The sequence below is a fragment of the Micromys minutus genome (assembly GCF_963924665.1).
Source record: "Micromys minutus genome assembly, chromosome: 1".
Lineage (NCBI taxonomy): Eukaryota > Metazoa > Chordata > Mammalia > Rodentia > Muridae > Micromys > Micromys minutus.
This window is the reverse complement of record NC_137969.1, coordinates 231,150,378-231,170,870: the sequence shown is the minus strand read 5'-3', so window position 1 is coordinate 231,170,870 and position 20,493 is coordinate 231,150,378. Positions and strand designations below refer to the sequence as shown.

General features: G+C 42.8%; 1 protein-coding gene across 1 annotated transcript; it reads left to right on the top strand.

The window, feature by feature from the left end:
• Positions 1 to 680: 680 nt before the first annotated feature.
• NOXRED1 (NADP dependent oxidoreductase domain containing 1) lies at positions 681 to 16,809 on the top strand (the record flags this gene model as incomplete). The annotated part of the gene is made up of 6 exons (XM_080913016.1): positions 681 to 850; positions 6,313 to 6,512; positions 9,822 to 10,002; positions 10,553 to 10,704; positions 11,661 to 11,883; positions 16,617 to 16,809. The coding sequence occupies exons 1-6, from the start codon at positions 696 to 698 to the stop codon at positions 16,807 to 16,809; spliced, it is 1,104 nt and encodes a 367-aa protein (XP_080769142.1). The 5' UTR covers positions 681 to 695.
• Between the last annotated feature and the right edge of the window lie 3,684 nt (positions 16,810 to 20,493).

Sequence of the window (20,493 nt, the reverse complement as noted above, 5' to 3'; positions counted from 1 at the left end):
GAGAATGAACTGGTTGCTAAGGAGTCATAATGACACTTCTCTTGGGTGGTTCCTTCCTTACGTATCTTGCACCTGCACAGACAAGAAAATCTGAGGAGTAAAGCATGTCTCTGTAGTGAGAGATGTATGTAGATGGGATTGTATATGTCTAGACTTAGGTTCTAGGCTCAGAGTGCCCATGCTGTAAATAAGGGATTAGTGATACCCAGATTGAGCACTTTTCTACCCTACAGGGAACACAGAGTTTACTGGAAATGGAGGTTTACCTAGAAATGAGATCCTGTGTGATCACCAGTATTTCCGAAGTTCAATAGAAGGAAAACGCTTCCAGCTGAGAACAGCTGTGAAACCTGTTGCTTTCATAACTCCTACTGAAAAATGTACCTGTAGTCAGTACAATTAAATATTAATGTGAATCCCTTTTGTCAGTACAGTTAAATATTACTGTGAACCCCTTTTTAGGTTTCATGAATCCAGGATAGAGATTAGGAAGTAATCAGGAAGCCTCAGTGGCCCCATTCCAACAGAGATGTGAACTCCCAAGTTCAGGATCTGGAAGGAGAATGGTGCTGAATCCCACCACCACAAGGAGCTAGTCACACACCACCTACTGAAGCCCTTCTGCCTGAACCTCTGCTCTTCAGAATGGGGAGTCATGTTTGGTATCTGCTACTGCAGGAACTGGTGCTTTGGAAATGGAAATGCTAGAAGACCTTGAGTCGCTGAGGTTTGAGTATGGGGTTCCAGAGGAAGAACGTTACTGGCTGTATTTACAGGGCCGTTATCGGGGACTGATGATCAAGGGCTGTGCCCATGCAATCTTCTTTTGCAAACTGTTCTCTACTTTGAGGTAAGCTACTTGAAGGAGAGAGACAAGCATCACTGCTCGGAACCCAAGGGACTTGTGCCTTTTATATGGGAGGTTCAATATTTTGGGAGAATTGTTTGTCTACCCTTTCCAATCCATATTCTGTCACTTTTGGTCTGAAATGGTCAGAAAAAATCCATACTGGAGTATATTGTATATACATAGTAAAGCTGGACTAGTGTGAGTTCTATTAAGAGGGTGGGGTGATTTATATCATTCATTTATTTATACCAGCTTGCATTCCTTTCACAGCACTAGTGACCAGTCATTATTGGCCTGTTGCTTCAAAGAGAGGCAATTATTTCTTCCGGAGACTGACCTAACTAGCAGTGGCTGACAGGAAAGCCACGTGGGACTTTGCTGTTCCTACAAGCCAGATAACTTGCTAGAAACCAAGAATATTGGCCCGTATATTATAGCTCATGCCTTTAATCCCAACACTTGGGAGGCAGAGGCAAGAGGATCTCTAAATTCAAGGCCAGCCTGGTCTACCGAGGAGTTCTGGGATAGCTACAGCTACACAGAGAAACACTACCTCAAAAAAACAAAACAAAACAAAAAAACAAAACAAAACAAAAAAACAGAACATCAACAAAGGGTTAAAGAGATGGCTCAGTGGTTAAGTGTACTAGCTGGTCTTTCAGAGGTCTTGAGTTCAATTCCCAGCAACCACATGGTGGCTCACAACCATCTGTAATGAGATCTGATACCTTCGGTCATGCAGGCACACATGAGAACAGAGCACCCTAAATAAATCATAAAAAAAATAAATAAAAGCATAAAATTGGCAAACCCTATCTAAACTAAGAAGAAATAAACCAAGTAATAATCAGACATGGAAGAGAGGCTGTGACAGCCAGTGGCTCAAGAAAGGATTGTCAAGTGATTGCCTAACATCCAAACATTAGAAAATCTTAACACTTGTAAAGACTAATCATAAAGGCAAAAAACAACAAACAAACAAACAAAAATGAACAGACCTTTAACCAGCAAGGAGATTGATCTGGTAATCAAAACCTTCTAACCAAGAAAGTCCCTGACCAGATAGCTTAAACCTTAAAGATTTAACAGTTTCAGCCCAGATGGTTCGGCAGATGAAGTACAGCTGGGTTATGAGTTCAGATCCCCCACAATCAAGTAAATGTGAAATAGAAGTTTGCCTGGCAGCCTGCCCATTATCTCTGCTTTCAAGAGGCATAGACAATATGGTGATTTGAATGATTATGGACCCAATAGGCGCACAAGGAGTGGCTTTATTAGAAGATATTGCCTTGTAGGTATGACTTTTTTGGGTCTCTGGAGTTGAGTTTTGTGGTCTCAGATGCTCAAGCCAGGCCCAGCGTGGCATTCTCTTCATCATGTCTGCTCATATGAATGTAGAACTCTCAGCTGTCTCTCCAGCACCATGTCTACCTGCATGCTGCCATGTTTCCCAACATGATGATAATGGACTACACCTCTGAACCTGTAAGCCAGCCCCAATTAAAGGCTTTCCTTTATAAGAGTTGCTGTGGTCTAAGACAGTAAGTTGACTTAGCTGACTGCTCACTAAGATTCTGGGGTCACTCAGAGACTTTCTCTCATTAAGGTGAAGGTCAACCAAGGAAGATACCCAACATCAACCTTGGTGCACAAACAAGCATCTGTATATGCAGCACACACACACACACACACACACACACACATCCTGCACATGCAGTACACATGAAAAAAGTAACAATTCCTTTCAAACTCTAGCAAAAAATTAAAGAACTAGGGAACATTTTCAAACTTATTTTAGAGGCTAGAATTACCTTAATAATGAAATCAAGGATACTATGAAAAAGGTACCAACCAGTATCCTTCATGGTTGAGTACTGATGTGAAAATCTTCAACTGTTAAGTAGCTGAATTCAAGGTTACATTAAAAAGATTATGCACTGCTCAGCAGTGGTGGCACTGAGGAGGTAAAGGCAGGTGGATCTCTGAATCTACAGAGAGAGCTCCAGGACAGGCAGGGTTGTTACACAAAAACCTTGTCTGGAAACAACCAGAAGACAGTAGATGTAGGTAGGTAGGTAGGTAGGTAGGTAGGTAGGTAGGTAGGTAGGTAGGTAGGTAAGTAGGTAGAACCCAATAAACAAATAAATGAATAATAGGAAAAGAGGTTATGTACCATGAACAAATGAAATTCATTATTCCTGGAAGGTAAGAATGTTTCAACATGCACATTCAGTTAGTGTGTGATGTCTGGAAGGTTAACTGAGGTAAGATTTCTTTAATCCAGGTTTTTGTTTCCAATGAGGAAAGAATTTATAGATGTAGACAAAAGACTAGGGAGCAAAGATTCATTTGGAAAAGGAAGTACTTGAGAAAGTATGTGGGCAACCTCTCATGGGGGGACCACACTGGGAGCTAGCTGTTGCTGTGCTGTTTTTTATAGACTGAAGATAAAGACAAGAGGGGAATGTTATGCAGATCATTTGACAGGTTCACCTTTTAGGATACTTAACTCATATAACCTTTTCTGGGGTCTACTACTGTATCTCCCACCTTACTGTTCTCATCATAACAAACAGGTGATGACTAATCCTGGTCGCCTGCTGAGGTATTATCTTAATCAAATGGTTGGAAGCAGGAAGACCCACCCTACACCTGGGCCAATCTGGTGGCTGAGCTCTAAGAAGAAACCGGAAGAGGGATACTTATACTTTGCTTTTTTTGTCTGATTGCCCTTTTTCTCGGTTTATTCATCCTGGTGCTGTTGCCAGTATTTAAATCCAACTTCTTCAGGATTCCTTTGTAGATCAGCCGCTCAGCAGGAATCCTCTCCAGTTTCTGATTGGACGGTGGAGATACCTCACTGATATCTCCTCATGGACTGAATAGCTCTTAAATTCTCAGCCATTGTTGGACTACCAAGGCCATCATGTTCTCTAAATTAGTCTAATAAGTCACACATATGTACATGTGCAAGCACACACATGTGCATGCAGACACACACACACTTTATCAGTTCTGTTCCTTTAGAGACCCCTGATAGAAAATATATTAGTGATCTGAAGCCATAGAACTTACACAGTGTGTCAGTTTTCTTTAAATCACCCTTACTGGTTGAGTACCAGTAGGGGAAGGTCATGTCTGCAGGAGAGCATATTAGGGAACTGTACGTGCTCAGGAGTTTTGCTGTTTATGGTGATTTTCTTAAAATCCAGGAGAACATCAGAGAGGTGAAGTCTCTTTCTTTTCTGTTTACATGACATAGAGAGTGGCTTGCCTTCATTTTGTGTAAAATAAAGGAGAGGCGGTGTAACAAGAGAGTTTGTCAGTCTCCGATGTCTGACTTTCTGCCTAGAGACCATTTGCAATACCACATCAACTGAAGGAAAGACCGATGTCACGTGATTTTAGTCTCTGTAGAAAGCTTAGTAAACGAAAGTAAATATTTTGCCAGGATCACAATAATCATCATCTGGAGGTAATGACTTCCATGTACTAACAGCCATATATGGAAAGCCCAAAGTGACATTATATTCAAAGCTGTACTGAAAAACAGAAACAAGCTTTCAGTACCTCTATTCACTATAGTCCTGGGAGTCATAACTGATGCAATTAGGTTTAAAAAGAAATGGGCAGTGGTGGTACATGCTTTTCTTTTCAGTACTCAGGAGGCAGAGGCAGGTGGATCTCTGTGAGTTCAGAGCAGGCCTTGTCAACATAGTGAGTCCCAGGACAGCCAAGACTACACAGAGAATCCTTGTCTTGAAAAACAAGACAACAACAAAATAATCAGTATATATAAAGGCTTCCTGCAAGTCACCAGTAGTCAGTAACCTGATTTTTAAGCTAAGACTCCTTAAAAAATGTATAGAAATGACCAAAAAGTATATGAAAGAATGCTTGATATTGACAACCGCCACAAAAACAAAACAACAACAACAAAAAAAAAAAAAACAAATCACAACTACAATGAGCTATTTTTTCATACCTATTATCAATTTGACAGGACCAAGAATAATATAGATTATCTAGATTAGGTCGATTGTGGTGGGAAGACCCAGTTTTCCTGTGAGTGGTGCCATTCCATGGGCTTGGACCCTAGGAGGAATAAAAACAAGAAAGTGAACTGTGCACTAGCATTCATTGCTCTGACTACTGACTGCAGACACAATGTGACCATCTCTGCAAGCTTCTGCCTCCAAAAGTTCTTCACCATGATGGACTATACACCCAACTATGAGGGGGGGAAAATCAACCATGTGATTTGAGTGAAAATGGCCCTTATAGGCTCATATGTTTGAATGCTTGGCCTCCAGTTGATAAAACTGTTTAAGAAGGATTAGGAGGTGTGGCCTTGTTGGAGAAGTTGTGTCACTGGGATGGACTTTGAGATTTCAAAAGACCCACTCTCCTCCTGGTTAGCTTTCTTTGTCTCAGCTACTGTTCCAGTGCCTGCTTGCCTACTGCTGCCATGCTCCCCACCATGATAAGATTGTGCTCCAATCCTCTGGAACCATGAGCCAAGTTAAATTCTTTTATAAGTTGCTATGGTCAGAGCATTTTGCCATAGCAATAGAAAAGTAGCTAAGACCCTTAAGATACTTTCTGTAGGTGTCAGAGTAACAAGACAACCTACTAATGGATAAACCCACTGTACCATGTCTTGTCAAGAGTGGTGGCTCATAACCTCAGCACTCAGAAAGCAGAGGCAGGGAAATCAGAAATTTAAGGCTAGCCTGGGCTACGTGAGACTCTTTACAACACAAACCACTTTTATACACATACAGTGAAATAATACTACTAGGCTTCAAGAAAATTGGATGAAGCTTGAGGATACAATCCTACAGGCAAAATGCTGCTGCTGCATGATTCCACTTACCTGATGGAGCCAAAGAAGCTAGAAAACAAAGGGTAAAAATGGTAACTGCCAGATGTGGGGAGGGGAATGCAGCTGTTCAGAAATACAAAGTTTCTGTTTTGCAAGGATGCAAAGGGCCTCGATATCTGTTACACAGCAATATGCACAGACTCAAACACACTGTGTACTTAAGCTGGTGATTAAGCATTCTAGCTGACAACTGTCTGCCCAGAACACAGACCAGAAAGTTCAGAGAATTAGTCCAGTGTGCTATACATCACCATATGATGCATAACAATCATAGTGATGTTTAAAGTTAATGGAATAAGAAATATACAGACTTCATGTTTAAGGATCCAGAAAAAGGCAAGAAACAAAAAACAATATTTTCATCCAGTTTTGGTCCCTTGGAAAAGAAATGTACTTTTTCAGGACAACACTTTTATTCCCTAGTAAGGCCGTATAAACAGCTTCCAATCCAAATGTCTTGTTTCTGAAGTATTACATTGCCGTTAGGTTTCCACTTGGAAAAAAATAAGAACCCGAAATACTGCTGCAGAAAACTGTAGCACGTACATGCATTTATGTGTGTCTCTTTATTCTCCAGCAAGTTATTGCAGGCGTTGCCACGCACAATACATCCCCGGACTGTATCTTTTGATGTCACCACTACTGAGGATGAGAAGCTAGCCGTGGGCATCATTGGATGTGGCCACCTTGGAAAGCAGCTGGCTAATGTACTGCTGAGAGTTGTCCCTATCCCTGCAGAGAACCTGCAGATCTCCACTCGGAGGCCAGACTCCCTGGGTGAGGACCAGTGAGGGCTAGACAGTGGGTAGCATTAACAAAGCCGGCTTAAAAGGTGCCTTTAAAGCAGGCTCCCTGCTGGCTGGCCCTTAATTGTCCATTAAGATGCCTTTTCTCCATTTATTATAACTGTCTCTCCCTGGTGCAAAGTACCTTTCAGGGTAGGAGACACAGGGGTGGGTTTCATATAGTATTCAAATCGCACTGGAATGTTGGTCTAGAAAAAAAAGTTACCAAATATTTACATTTTGCCTTATATATTTTTTAAAAAGTCACATGAGTACAAAAAAATATTTACAGTGATTCTAGGTATTAACCAATATGATAGAAACAAGAACAGTGATTGCTTTTGAGGAAGTGGAGTGAAGAAGGAGCCCAAAGAACATTCTGGGGAGAAGGTAATATTTTACGTCTAGGGTAGTGGTTCTCAACTTGTAGGTCATTGTCTTAGTCAGGGTTTCTATTCCTGCACAAACATCATGATCAAGAAGCAAGATGGGGAGAAAAGGGTTTATTCAGCTTACACTTCCATATCAATGTTCATCACCAGAGGAAGTCAGGACTGGAACTCAAGCAGGTCAGGAAGCAGGAGCTGATGCAGAGGCCATGGAGGGATGTCACTTACTGGCTTGCTTCCCCTGGCTTGCTCAGCCTGCTTTCTTATAGAACCCAGGTCTACCAGCCCAGGGATGGCACCACCTACAATGGGCTGGGCCCTCCCCCTTGATCACTAGTTGAGAAAATGCCTTACAGCTGGATCTCATGGAGGCATTTCCCCAACTGAGGATCCTTTCTCTGTGATAACTCCAGCGTGTGTCAAGTTGACACAAAACTAGCCAGTACAGTCATGATCCCTTTGGAGGGTCAAATGACCATTTCATATGAATTGCCTAAGACCATCAGAAAACACAGATACTTACATTACAATTCATGACTGTAGCAAAATTACAGTTAGGAAGTAGCAACAAAAATAATTTTATGGCCAGATATGGTGGCACTTGCTTTTAATCCCTGCACTTGGGAGGCAGAGACAAGGCAGATCCCTATGAGTTTGAGTTTAATGCCAGACTGGTCTACAAAGTGAGTTCAAAGACAACCAGGGCTGGTACAGAGAGAAACCCTATCTCAAAAAAAAAACAAAACAACAACAACAACGATGATGATGATGGTAATAATAATAAATTTTATGATTTGGATCACACAACATGAGGGACTATATTAAAGAGTTGCAGCAGGCTGGAGAGATGGCTCAGAAGTTAAGAGCACTGACTGCTCTTCCCGAGGTCCTGAGTTCAATTTCCAGCAACCACATGGTGGCTCACAATCATCTGTAATGAGATCTGATGCCCTCTTCTGGTGTGTCTGAAAACAGCTACAGTGCACTTATATATAATAAATAAATAAATCTTAAAAAAAAAAAAGGGTTGCAGCATTAGGAAGGTTGAGACCTAGACAGAGCTATGGGCTACATGCATTTATGCCCTTATTAAAACTGTTCAAGCTGTACACTTCAGAATTCCATGCGGTACTGTATGTAAATGCAAAATAACAGTGTGAAGCAGTCTGCATACTGCAGAACAATTACCGGTGAAGGAGGAATGACCACTGCACTCTAACCAGCCTATTGCTTTTTCCCTGTAACCCCCTTTTTTGAAGTATATGTGTACTGAAGTATATTTTTTTACTTCATGCATTGGAAGTGCATTTTGTATCATTTCACATTCTTTAAAATAAAGATTTTAAGCCCTTTCACTGCCTCAGGGTTGGCTTTGAGAGCACTCCTTGGCGTGTCTGACCTTAGGAGGGTGTGCTTGCTGTCCCGGTGTCTGGGAGTTCTGAGGAGGAGATGGGGCGGAGCTGCAGTTGTGAGTGAAGGATACTTTGTGCCCCCCCTTTATTTTCTTCTCAGGATTTGAAATTTATTTCCATGAAAAATTAATCTTCTTACAAAAAGGTGGTCTCAAGATCATGCTACATTCCTATTCTATGCCCATTAGCGATAAGATTCCAAGCCCGGTGGAGGCACATACCACCGTTCCCAACACTCAGGAGGCCGAGGCAGTTGAATCCCGAGCTCGAGGCCAGCTTGGTCTACAGAGCAAGTTCCAGGACAGCCAGGGCTACACAGAGAAACTAAAAAGAAAAAAACCAATTGGATTCTAGCTGCACCTCTGGGCACCATGTAAGGGAACGATATGAGTGCTGTCAACTTCTGTACCAGCCGTTCTCAACCTTCCTAATGCTGTGACCCTTTAATACAGTTCTTCACATTGTCACCCCCCAACCATAAGATTATTTTTGTGGCTACTTCATAACTACTACTACTGTCTGCTACTGTTATGAATCAAAGAATAAATATCTGACATGCAGATATCTGATATTTGACCCCTGTGAAAGGGTTGTTTGATCCCCCAAAGGATCCCAACCCAAAGATTGAGAATCACAACCATACTATCAAAGAATGATGGCCGCCTGTTCTCTAAGCACGCCGTGTCTTGTCCTTGAGAAGCCATGTACAAGATGAGCTTACCTCTTCGGTATCCTTGCTGTTTTTCAGTGATGCTTAGAGCATACCAGATGGAGGTATCCATTTTAAATCCTTACTTTTGAAAATCCACATCGTAGTAACGATAATCAAATAATTAAGCACCTGTGTGTTGGATGCAGTTGTCTGAGTTATCACATATTCAGAGACTTTTGTCTCTACCTTGATGAGTATCTTACTCTTGCTACGTATATGTTACAAAAACTGTTAAACCTTCCACAGCTCCTCCCAGTTTCTGTGGCACATTCTTTCACTAACTAACTAAAATTCTTCTGATTTTACCCACTAACTCAAGCCAGTGGGCTATATAACTTTCAGTGAGTCACATAACATCTGTAATACAGGAACCTCAGAAGAAAGGAGCTCTTTGTGAGAGTCACCTTAAACAATACATGGAAGTCACTGTGTGTATTGTCTGGCCGGTTCTAATTCTTCTGTAAATGGAGCTAGGATGCTTCTTAGAGATTCTTTTTCTAGCTTACATTAAAAAATCAAAATAAAAACGCTCAGCATTTATTTGTTCCGAAATCAAGACAACAGGAATAAGCCCAAGCTCTGCCACAAAGACACCTTTCCAAAAGGGGTTGGGGGCGGGGTGGGGCTTCTCTGCCTAGCTCCCTGAGGCTTCCAGGAACCAGCGTCTGGTTTCTGTGGCAACATGACTTGGATTGCTTCCTGAAACGCGGGGAAGACCGCTATCCTCTCCCCACAACTGATTTGCAGGTCAAACTTCTCTTCATTATTACGCTCTTTCTCCCTCCCAGGTGAGTTACGGAAACGAGGGGTCCGGTGTGTCTATGACAACGCGGCTGTGGCAAGCTGGGCCAAAGTGTTGTTCCTCTGCTGTTTGCCGTCACAGCTGCCTAATATCTGTCTGGAAATTCAATCCAAACTCGAGAAGTCCTGCACCGTGTACAGCCTTGTATCCGCCATTCCGCTACCCAGGTATCTTGTCAGGGCGAGAACAGAACTCATAGCCCTACCTCTTGGAGTTAGTCATCCTCAGTAATAAGAAGGAGGCAGAAAGACCCCGCCAGTCTTTCTAGTTCTACCTCCCCCCAGTTTTACACAAACAACACTCAGGATTGGGATGATTTTTCCCTGCCTGTTGTTTTCCAGTACTCCATTCCTACTTGGGGCATCAATGAGAAAACACCAGAGAATAACATAAAAACCTACTGAAAATACATGTCAGATATTGTGGGGGTTTTTTTGTTTGTTTGTTTGTTTGTTTGTTTTTGTTTTGTTTGTTTTGTTTTGTTTTGTTGGTTTTTTGTACTCAAGAGCTAGGCACCTGATAACATTCAGTAAATATTAAGTGGATGGTTGAACAATCTAATTAATCAGTGCCCTGCGCCCACAGTGGGCCCACATCCTGTTGCAAGCAATGGCTTGCAGGGGGAGGGGCTGTGGTCTGGCTTGGGTTCAGATGCAGTAGATTGGATAGCCATTTATTCCAGTCTGGTACTGTATTCCCTGTCTTTGTGGCTTCTAGGTTGAAAACTTTACTGAACCATACCAATATTTTGCGGCCCCAGTACCAATTTGTTGAAGATTTTGACAACATCTGGGGAGAGAATGAGGAGATCTCAGCTGCTCTCCAAGATTCACTGGTTATCCGGGGTACCTGCCCTTACAGTAGTCTCGGTAAAGGCACGACTGTGTAACTACTTCTGACAGTCCTTAGACAGTTACCTTCCATAACTCACTATCTCTGTCTCTCTGACTGTATCTGTGTCTGTCTGTCTGTCTGTCTCTCTCTCTCTCTCTCTCTCTCTCTGTATCTGTGTCTTTCTGTCTGTCTGTCTGTCTGTCTCTCTCTCTCTCTGTATCTGTGTCTGTCTGTCTTGTCTGTCTGTCTGTCTGTCTGTCTGTCTCTCTCTCTCTCTCTCTCTCAGGGTGTGTGTGTGTGTGTGTGTGTGTGTGTGTGTGTGTGTAAAGCACAAAGCAAATGCATTCTTATTCATTTGAGTTTGGTATGCCAAGAGCTTAGTAGGAAAAAGCAACCTTTCTCAGGCAGAACAGAGGAGCCTAATTTTTGGATCCTTAAATCTGGGGTAGAAACCACCAGGGAAATGGCTTATGTGAACAAGAAAGTGAGCTGGGCTTGGTGGTGCATGCCTTTAACTCCAACCTCAGAGAGGAGGAGACCGGAGGGTCAGGTAGAGAGCCAGTTTGAGGACAGCTAAAGCTACATGTGAACCTGTCTCTAAAAAACAAGACCAAAACCAACTAAAACAAAACAAAAAACAAAACCCCAGGAGAACGCAAAGTCTGGGATGATAAAAGGTGGGAGGTGTTCTCCTCTAATATAGTATTCCCAGTTTCTCCCTGCTCTGGGCAGGGACCTTTGTGTTGGTCCTTCTGTCATTAGCACTGTTCTGCCTTAGGCCTATCTGCTCCCCTTCGCTGTGATCCACACACGATGTGTTGTATAGGGCAAGTGGCCTCTTAGTCAGGGAGTAAAGAGTGTCCCCTTCATCTCCTGTCATACTGACAACCAAATAGGAGAAAAGATGGCTGTGCGGTCACTCTCTGGGTTTCTTCCTGGTTCCTTGCAACGTACTGTTGTGCGTGCTCATTGTGACTTTCCTTCTGTCTAGGGGGAGTGATCCTCAATGTTAAGTGGCTGGAGGGGCTGTTCTATGCTGTCATCAATGCCTGCACGTCACGGAGCGTGTTTCACACACAGGTGCTAAAGCTTCTGAACAAACTGTTTCTCTCTGAGCACTTAGAAAGCTGCAAGACAGACCCAACCTCCTGCCCCAAATTTCAGCTAACAGATTTTATGAACAAAAGCTACGTCAAGAACTTGTATCATAAAAGGTAACGTGTCAAACATCTGGATCTTTCCCACAGCTTTGTTTTAACCTATGTTGTTGTCCACTCGGTCCTTTCTTTATAACACAGGGTTTCTCTGTATAGCCCTGGCTGTGCTGGAACTCACTCTGTAGAACAGGTTGGCCTTGAAGGCAGAGATCTACCAGCCTCTGCCTCCCAAGTTCTGGGATTAAAGGCATGCAGCACCACTGCCCAGGTAACAAATACTTTTCTTTTTAAATACCTTTTTAAAAGCATTATTATGTATACTGTTCTTCCTGCATGTATGCCTACAGGACAGAAGAGGAAAATAGTTCTCATTACAGATGGTTCTGAGCCACCACGTGGTTGCTGAGAGCAGTCAGTGCTCTTAACCACTGAGCCATCTCTCCAGCCTGTAGCAGATAGCTTTAAAAACACATTCTTTGTGAGGGGATTTACAGAGACAGAATTAACCTGTAGGAGTCAGGTTTCTCTTTTTCACTATGGGGATTCTAGGATCAAACTCAGATTTGGCCACAAGCTCCTTTACCTGCTGAGCCCTCTCTTCTGCCTCACACACACTTTCCTTTCATCCTTTCATGGTCTTCTCCTGTCTCAGGTTTCCTTTCCTTTTCTTCTTTTCTTTATTTGTTTATTTAGCATATATATGTACACTGTCACTGTCTTCGGACGCACCAGGACATCAAATCCCATGACAGATGGTTGTGAGCCACCATGTGGTTGCTGGGATTTGAACTCAGGACCTCTGGAAGAGCAGTCAGTGCTCTTAACCACTAAGCCATCTCTCCAGTCCCTGTATTCTCTTTTAAAATCCACATAAATAATACATTTTTGGAAAAATAATTTAAATAGTAAAAACCAAGACAGCAAACTCAAAAGCTCCCCTGCCTTTTAAATACCGTTTCATAGAGAGTTGGTTAATAGACCATGTATTTGTCATATTATCTAGGCACCAACAGACATTTATATTGTCACTGTATTGTAATATGTATGTAAAACTGTTCCCACACCGTTAGAAACGCTGAGGCAGAATACCACTTTTGTTTCTGCATTCCACTAGAATTCTGTGTGATGCTAGTGTTGCCTATTAGGAACAGCAGTCACACAGGCAAATTCCATTTCTCCCCGTCTGACACGTGACACAGCGTAACTCCTTCGTCTTCCTCAGCTTTGCACAGCGGGTTGCTAGAACATCCGTGCTCTGACTTTGAATACTTGGACTGATATTTCTGCTGGGTAAATGTGAATGTGTGAGTTAGAAGACACACACATCGCCACCAACGCCATGTTTGAATGTCATTTCTCTGCAGTGTGGTAATGAAAATGTCAACCTTTCTAGTCTTTGTTAATCCAATGTGCAAAGTTTGCTGTTGCCATCTCAAGTGACTTCCGTGCCTCTACTTCGGTGGACACTCTGGACTCCTTTTCTTCAGGGACCACTGGGCACGCCATCCTCTTCAAGCAGTTGTTCCTCCTGGTTTGCATGGTCCCTGACATTCCTCTCCTTTGATAGCTCTCCTCCTCAGATCTGAGAGTTCTGAGTAAACTAATGCTGGACTCCCCTCCCCTCCCTTCCTCTTCCCTCCCCTCCCCTTCCTTCCCCTCCCCTCCCCTCCTCTCCTCTCCTCTCTCCTCCCCTCCTCTCCTCTCCTCTCCCTTCCCCTCCCCTCCCCTCCTCTCCTCCCCTCCCTTCCCTCCCCTCCCTTCCCCTCCTTTCCCTCCCCTCCCCTCCCCTCCTCTCCTCTCTCCTTCCCTCCTCTCCCCTCCCCTCTTCTCCTCTCTCCTCCCCTCCTCTCCTCTCCTCTCCTCTCCTCTCCTCTCCTCCCTTCCCTCCCCTCCCTTCCCCTCCCTTCCCTCTCCTCCCTTCCCCTCCCTTCCCTCCCCTCCCTTCCCCTCCCTTCCCTCCCCTCCCTTCCCCTCCCTTCCCTCCCCTCCCCTCCCTTCCCTCCCCTCCCCTCCCCTCCCTTCCCTCCCCTCCCCTCCCCTCCCCTCCTTTCCTCTCTCCTTCCCTCCTCTCCCCTCCCCTCCTCTCCTCTCCCCTCCCTTCCCCTCCCCTCCCCTCCCCTCCCCTCCTCTCAGTTCTTCCTACATTTGCTCCTGGGTGTTCTTTTCCAGTCTGGGGATCAGGTTGCCATTTTTACTCTACATAAAGCATAAGACTCTACATTGGTGCTGTACATATTCGCTTAGAGGCATAGAGTCACATTTCCTCTCTAATCCAACAGGAGCAGAAGCATCCCTGTTTCTGTGGGGTCTTGTCTAATTTCTGCTTCACCAGGTGCTTCTGGCAGAACCCTAGGACCCCAGACATAATCATTGATTCCAGTTTCTCCTTTCCACCCCATATCTTCTTCTTCAGCAGATGATTCAGTTTGAGAATTTCCCTCACTTTTCTGTTGTTTGGTTTCTTGGGTCTCTTAGTTTATTTTTCGTTGTGTTTTGTTAAGTTTTAGTGGACCATATAGCCTATAATAACTTATTGAGGAAAGGGTACATTGGGGGGAATTTTGTTTGAAAATGTGTGTCCTCTAACCTACAGTTTTACTGAGAACGTGGTTAAACAGCAGGCTCTAGATTAGAAATCATTCTCCTGTAGTGTTGTGAGCAGGGTTCCGTTGTCTTCAGCTTTTAAACTTGCAGTTGGGAGTGATGGTGTCCTTCTAACTCATCTTCTTGTAGTTTTGTTTTTGCCAACGGTCTTCTCTGGCCCACTGGCCTCAGGCTCATTATGTGGGCTGGGCTGCCCGTGAGTGGCTTGGGCTTCTAGCCAAATCCCAGGGGCTGGGCTGGTTTACCCTTCTATGTCAACCAGGTCAGCCTTGAATAAAAGGTGTGTGCCACCATGCCTGACTCAAAGTCCTCATTCTTGAGTGGCAAGCACTTAACTGATTGAACTACTTCCCAAGTTTCCTACCCCAGTTAATTTTTAAAAATATTATGAAATATGATACATGTAGAGAAGAAGTTCGTATTCTGTTTGTAAATATACTGCTGTGTGAAGGATTGTGAGGCAAATGCCGTCCCACCCCACCCTGGAGAAGTGTGTTTAATGGCTGGACTTTGCAGTCCGAGTTTTCCAGTTTTCCTTAATCATGACTTTTCGACTTCCCACCTCCTCCTTTCTTGGTTCTTCTCTTTTCCTTTTGGACCTCTTGGATGGGTCTTTTGATTTTCTGCTTCCCATCCCTAACATCCTTGCCCCGCCCCTCTGCTTCTCAGTGCCTTGCCTTTTCTAACATGCTTTAGAAGCCCATTTTTATGTTCACCGTATTTTGAACTGAGGAGCTTTGACATCCTCGTGTATTGTTCTTTTGATACGTCCCTGCTGTGTCGTTTCCTCGAACAGTATCTTGTTTTGAGAATACAAACAATTGTAGTGTTTTTCTCCTCTAATGGATCTTTTCTTCCAATTTTTAAAATATACATTTTTGAAGTTTATTTTTTATATATATGCTTGTTTTGCCTCCATGTATGTCTATGCACCAAATGTGTGTTCATGGCAGTTTCAGGCATAATTACCAAAACTTGAAAGCAACCGTAATATCCTTAGCTGGTAGTCACTGAGCATCTCCAGCCCCCTAAGTTGATTGATAATTGTTTATTTTGGAACTTAGCGGCTGTACTGGCTGGTTTTGTGTCAATTTGACACAAGCTGAAGTTATCACAGAATAAGGAGCCTCAGTTGAGAAATGCCTCCTAGTGATCAAGGGGGGAGGGCCCAGCCCATTGTAGGTGGTGCCATCCCTGGGCTGGTAGACCTGGATTCTATAAGAAAGCAGGCTGAGCAAGACAGGGGAAGCAAGCCAGTAAGTAACATCCTTCCACGGCCTCTGCATCAGCTCCTGCTTCCTGACCTGCTTGTGTTCCAGTCCTGACTTCCTTTGGTGATGAACAGCAATATGGAAGTGTGAGCTAAATAAACCTCTTTCTCCCAAACCTGCTTCTTGGTCATGAAGGAATAGAAACCCTGACTTAGACAGAAGCCTTCTTCTCTCATGTAAGCAAAACAAACCTTATAAAGAGCTATGATTCTGGGTTGATGATTTAAGTATTTCACTCCACTGTCTTTCTGTTGGCACGAACTCTGAGACATTGGTTTCTTGCCTCTGTAAGACCACTGCTTAATGAAATGGTTTCTCTAGCTTCCCTCAGCATTTTGTCATTATCTTGGGATTTTCTGTAGTTTTAGGATGTGTCTGGATGTAGCTTTTGTAGTCATTTTCATTATTGGAATTTGTCCTGCTTGGTTTTCTTAGCTTGCCGCTGGGACCTATAACTTGGTATATATTAATTTATGGAAATTTCCAATCATTATTTCAAGTATTTTGCACCTTTCTCTCTTTCCCTTCTAGTATTATCTGTTGGTTGGTATGTCTGTCAGTCTATCTATACCTACCACCTGATACATATATATATCCTATCAGTTTATTTGATGTATATATATGATTTATATAAATCATAAACACATAAAACATATAGATATATATATATAAAATACAAGTGTATATAATATATATATTATCACACACACACACATACACACACACAAAACATCTTCTGTGCTCTGGTCCATACAGCTCTGTCATTGCTATTCTCCTTTTTACTTTTTGTGTCTAGAAATCTCTATAGTGATATAGTCAAGTTCAGAGATTCTTGCTTCATTCTGGTGTTTCCCACTCAAGATATATGTATTAGATAGACTCAGAGAAAGTAATGCTATCCCTTTTCCCACACAGGCCTTTCCCCTGGTTTGATCTGACTACTGTGCAGCTTAAGGAAACACCTTTTAGCCAGCACATCTCGGCCACTCGTACTCTTCAGGACCACATCAGTCTTGTGTACTGTGAATCGTTTGGCCTCTCCATCAGCGAAGGAGAACTGCCTTATGTTTCCACAGTTATCCGACCCTTAGAAGAAAACCAGGATTGACAGAGAGCCATGTGCTGTGTTTGACACTTGAGTGAAGAATAAAATATGAGGCCCGCCTGTATATGTCAGTGTACGTGGGTGTATCTAGTTTTCAGAAACGACCTAGTACATTGCTTCCCCTAAAAGCCTGTTAATACAAACTAATTGCCTTAATTAGACAAACAGCACAACATCTTTTCCTGTGATGATATAAAACTAGAAAATGTTAAAGTTTGATTCTCCTACTTTTTTTGGATAGACAAGTAAATGTTGGGTGAGCAATCTTAGTTATGATTAATTCATGTTTTTTTTAGTTATAGTTGACTATTCTAGGATGGTTATTTAAAGTTATTTCTATTTAAACCATTTAAAACCATTTAAACCCATAAAAACTACAGAAATATTACTGGTGAAGGTGTAGCTCACTGGTTTGGGGTGCTTGTCTAGGATGCCCAGAACTGTGTGTTTTTATTCATTAGTACCTCATAAATTTGGTGAAATGGTACCTACTTGCAATCCTAGCACTTAGAAGGTAGAGGCAGAGAAGCACTGGACGTTGAAGGTTATCCTTGTCTACACTGTGAATTTGTGCCAGCCTCAACCACTGGCAACCATGTCACAGAAAAACTATGAAAGAAACAAAACAAACCACCAGTCCCAACAGCAACGGGAACCAACTGGAGTTGAGTGTGTGACAGTTTCCTAATGCCAGGAATCTGCAACAGGAAGATAGAAAGTTCCAGGCCAGTCTCTGACCTCAGGTGAGACCGCCTTAAAACAGACAGATAAAAACAACAAAAGCACATCCAAACCTGGCATGCACTTCCATTAAATTCTAAAAAAAAAAAAAAAAAAAAAAAAATTACAAAATAAAGATCTTATTTCTATAGTGTACATTTGTTTCATGTTTTACAAAAAAAAAATTGTCAATTATAATAGGGCTGAAAACAAAATTGGTGGGCCCAACAAGGCCGGAAATGACGTTCCCAGCTTTGCCACTAGATGCTCCAGATGCTCAAAGGGTTTTAAGCAGAGCCTTTTGCTACACATGGAAATCACCAGGACCTCAAATTGATCATTTGCATTTTTTATTTTGCATAATCATACACTAAGTAAATTTAATGGTTCCAGAATGCTTTTTTTTTTTTTTTTTTTTTTTTTTTTGACAGTTTCTGGTCGAGAGGAGGTGCTGGATGCCTTTAATCCCAGTAGTTGGGAGACAGTGGATCTCTGTGAGGTTGAGGCCAGCTTGGTCTACAGAGCAAGTTCCAAGGCACCTAGAGCTTCACAGAGAAACCTTGTACTGCCTAGGTAGGTGGAAGCGGTGGGAAGAAGAGAAAAATAGTAAGGAAAAGGACGGTTTCTGATAAAACTTTCTAGTTTGGAGAAGATGTTGGTTTTCATCCGACACTGATGTGTAGCCTAGATACAGATTTACTCCACTCCACTCAGGTGTGTACTTAGACAAGCACATCACTGCACTTCTGTGCTGTATTAGCCTCCTGGGATTCAGAAGTGTGACCAAGGTGCTGAGGAGATTGCTCAGTGGGTAAAGGGCTCATTGCACAAGCAAGAAGACACAAGTTTGGACCAGAGCCAGAGGAAAGCTGGACTGGTGGTAGGCCTGGTGGTTGTTTGTAATCTGAGAGGGGAGATGGGAGACAGGAATTCCTCATAGGGCGAGTTGGCTACCTAGACTAACCAAGCAGATCTGAGAGTCCCTGCATGTAAGTAATGTGGGCAGTGATGGGGAAGATACTGGATATCAACTTCTGACCTCCAAACTGCCCCACACATGTGTGTCCCCACTAGCAGGCACAAGCACACATGTACACACCATCATTAACAAAACACACACAGAAATTTAAAAAATGAAAAAGACAAAATGGCTCAGGGATTGCTAACCCATTAGACAACCTGAGTTGATTACCCAGAATCCCTTGAAAAAGAGGAAGGAGAGTTAGTTCCAGGTGTCTTTTTACCTTCACATGTGTTTCATAGTATGTGAGCCCATGTGCATCATTTACATGTTTTGTTTTAAATTTAAAAGAAGAACAAGAGGAAAAGATAACAGCTGAGCTTGTATAGCTAGATAAGCAGCCAGGTGTGGGAGGTGGAGGCCAGGTGTGGGAGGTAGAATTGCAGTCCTTCCTAAACTACATAGTAAGTTCCAGGCAGTCTGGGCTACATAAGATCCTGTCACAGAGCAAACAAGCAAAGGAAGATGGGAGTCTGAGTTATTTAAGCAACAAAAGTATTTAGTATTTTTTAAACATTGAGACATAAGTTAAATTTCATTTTGTGGTCTGTGAGTTATCCCAGAGAGTCCTCCCCATCTCTGTCAATTTCTTTCACCTCTGATGTCTAAAGGAAGACATGTCACCTCTTTTTCCTTAGAAAATGTAATAGTTAGGGCTGGGGATATAGCTCAGTCAATATGGCACCTCTACATGATGTCTAACTTGTCAACTCTTTGGGATTTACAACCATCATGGATACAAGCCTCTGGAAGTATTTCTAGGATACATGCCTGTGAGGTGTTCCTAGGCTAATAGACTTGAGAATTGGAGTAGCAAAGGTCCCTACATTTGTGCAGCTCCATGGAATGGGCTGGGGTTCTGGATGAATACAACCTCTCTCTTCCTGATTTAAGATGCAATATGACCAGCTGCTGTGTCTTCTCCAACATAATAGACTGTATCCCCAAACTGTGAGCCAAAAATGAACTCTTTCTTCTTCAGGCTACTTTTGTCAAGTATTTTGTCCCAGCAATCAAAAAATCAATTTATGGTACAATCATAGGAACCTTATTCTGTTGGACCCGCGTGGCCCAACGACCAGGGTGTTCACTCCCACAGAAACACAGAGGCTGAGATTAATGCAATAAACAAGAGGTTTAATGGTTCCAGTGCACTGGGGCTATCCTGCAAGCAGGGCAGAGGCAACCCCAAGGTTTCAAAGTACACATTTTTTAATACAGTTCTGAGGGCAGATTTCAGCAACAGCATGGGGTGGTGACATTTCAATGATGGGTCTCAGTGACTCTTGGATTCTTTGAATGAGGGGGCTTAGGTTGATGATAATGCATATTTGGGGCTTTTCCATGAGACCCTGTGGCTCTCAGCCAATAAATTCTATGGGGTTTTGTCCTTGTTTTGTTTCTCAGAACTGGGTATTTTGAAAAAGTCTCAGAGCAGGGGCAACTTAACCTGGCCAAGAGCCTCATATTCTTGGGTGTTTTGGAAAGTCCCAGGAAGGGGGGGGCAACTTGTCCCTAGGTGGCCTGGCCAAGAGCCTCACAGTTCAATCCCCAAAACCCACATACAATCCCAATTGTAGTGGGGCAGACTTGTAATCCTAGTGCATGAATGATAGAAACCAGCCAATTTAACCTATTTGGTGAGCCCTGGTCCAGGGAGAAACCCTGTCCTTAATAATAAGGTGCATATGAGACTGGAGGGATGGCTCAGTGGTTAAAAACACTTTTTGCTTGCATAAAGCCTGGGTTTGGTTCCAAGCTCCTAAGTGATGGCTCTCGATCATTTTTAGCTACAGTTCTAGGGAATCTAATGCCCTCTTCTAGATTCTGTGGGCACTGCATACAAGTAGTATACAGAAATAGACACACCCACACACCCCACAATTTCAGATCTTTAGTTTTGAAGGCATGTAAATCTTACAAAAAGTTGCATAAGCCTCTTACCA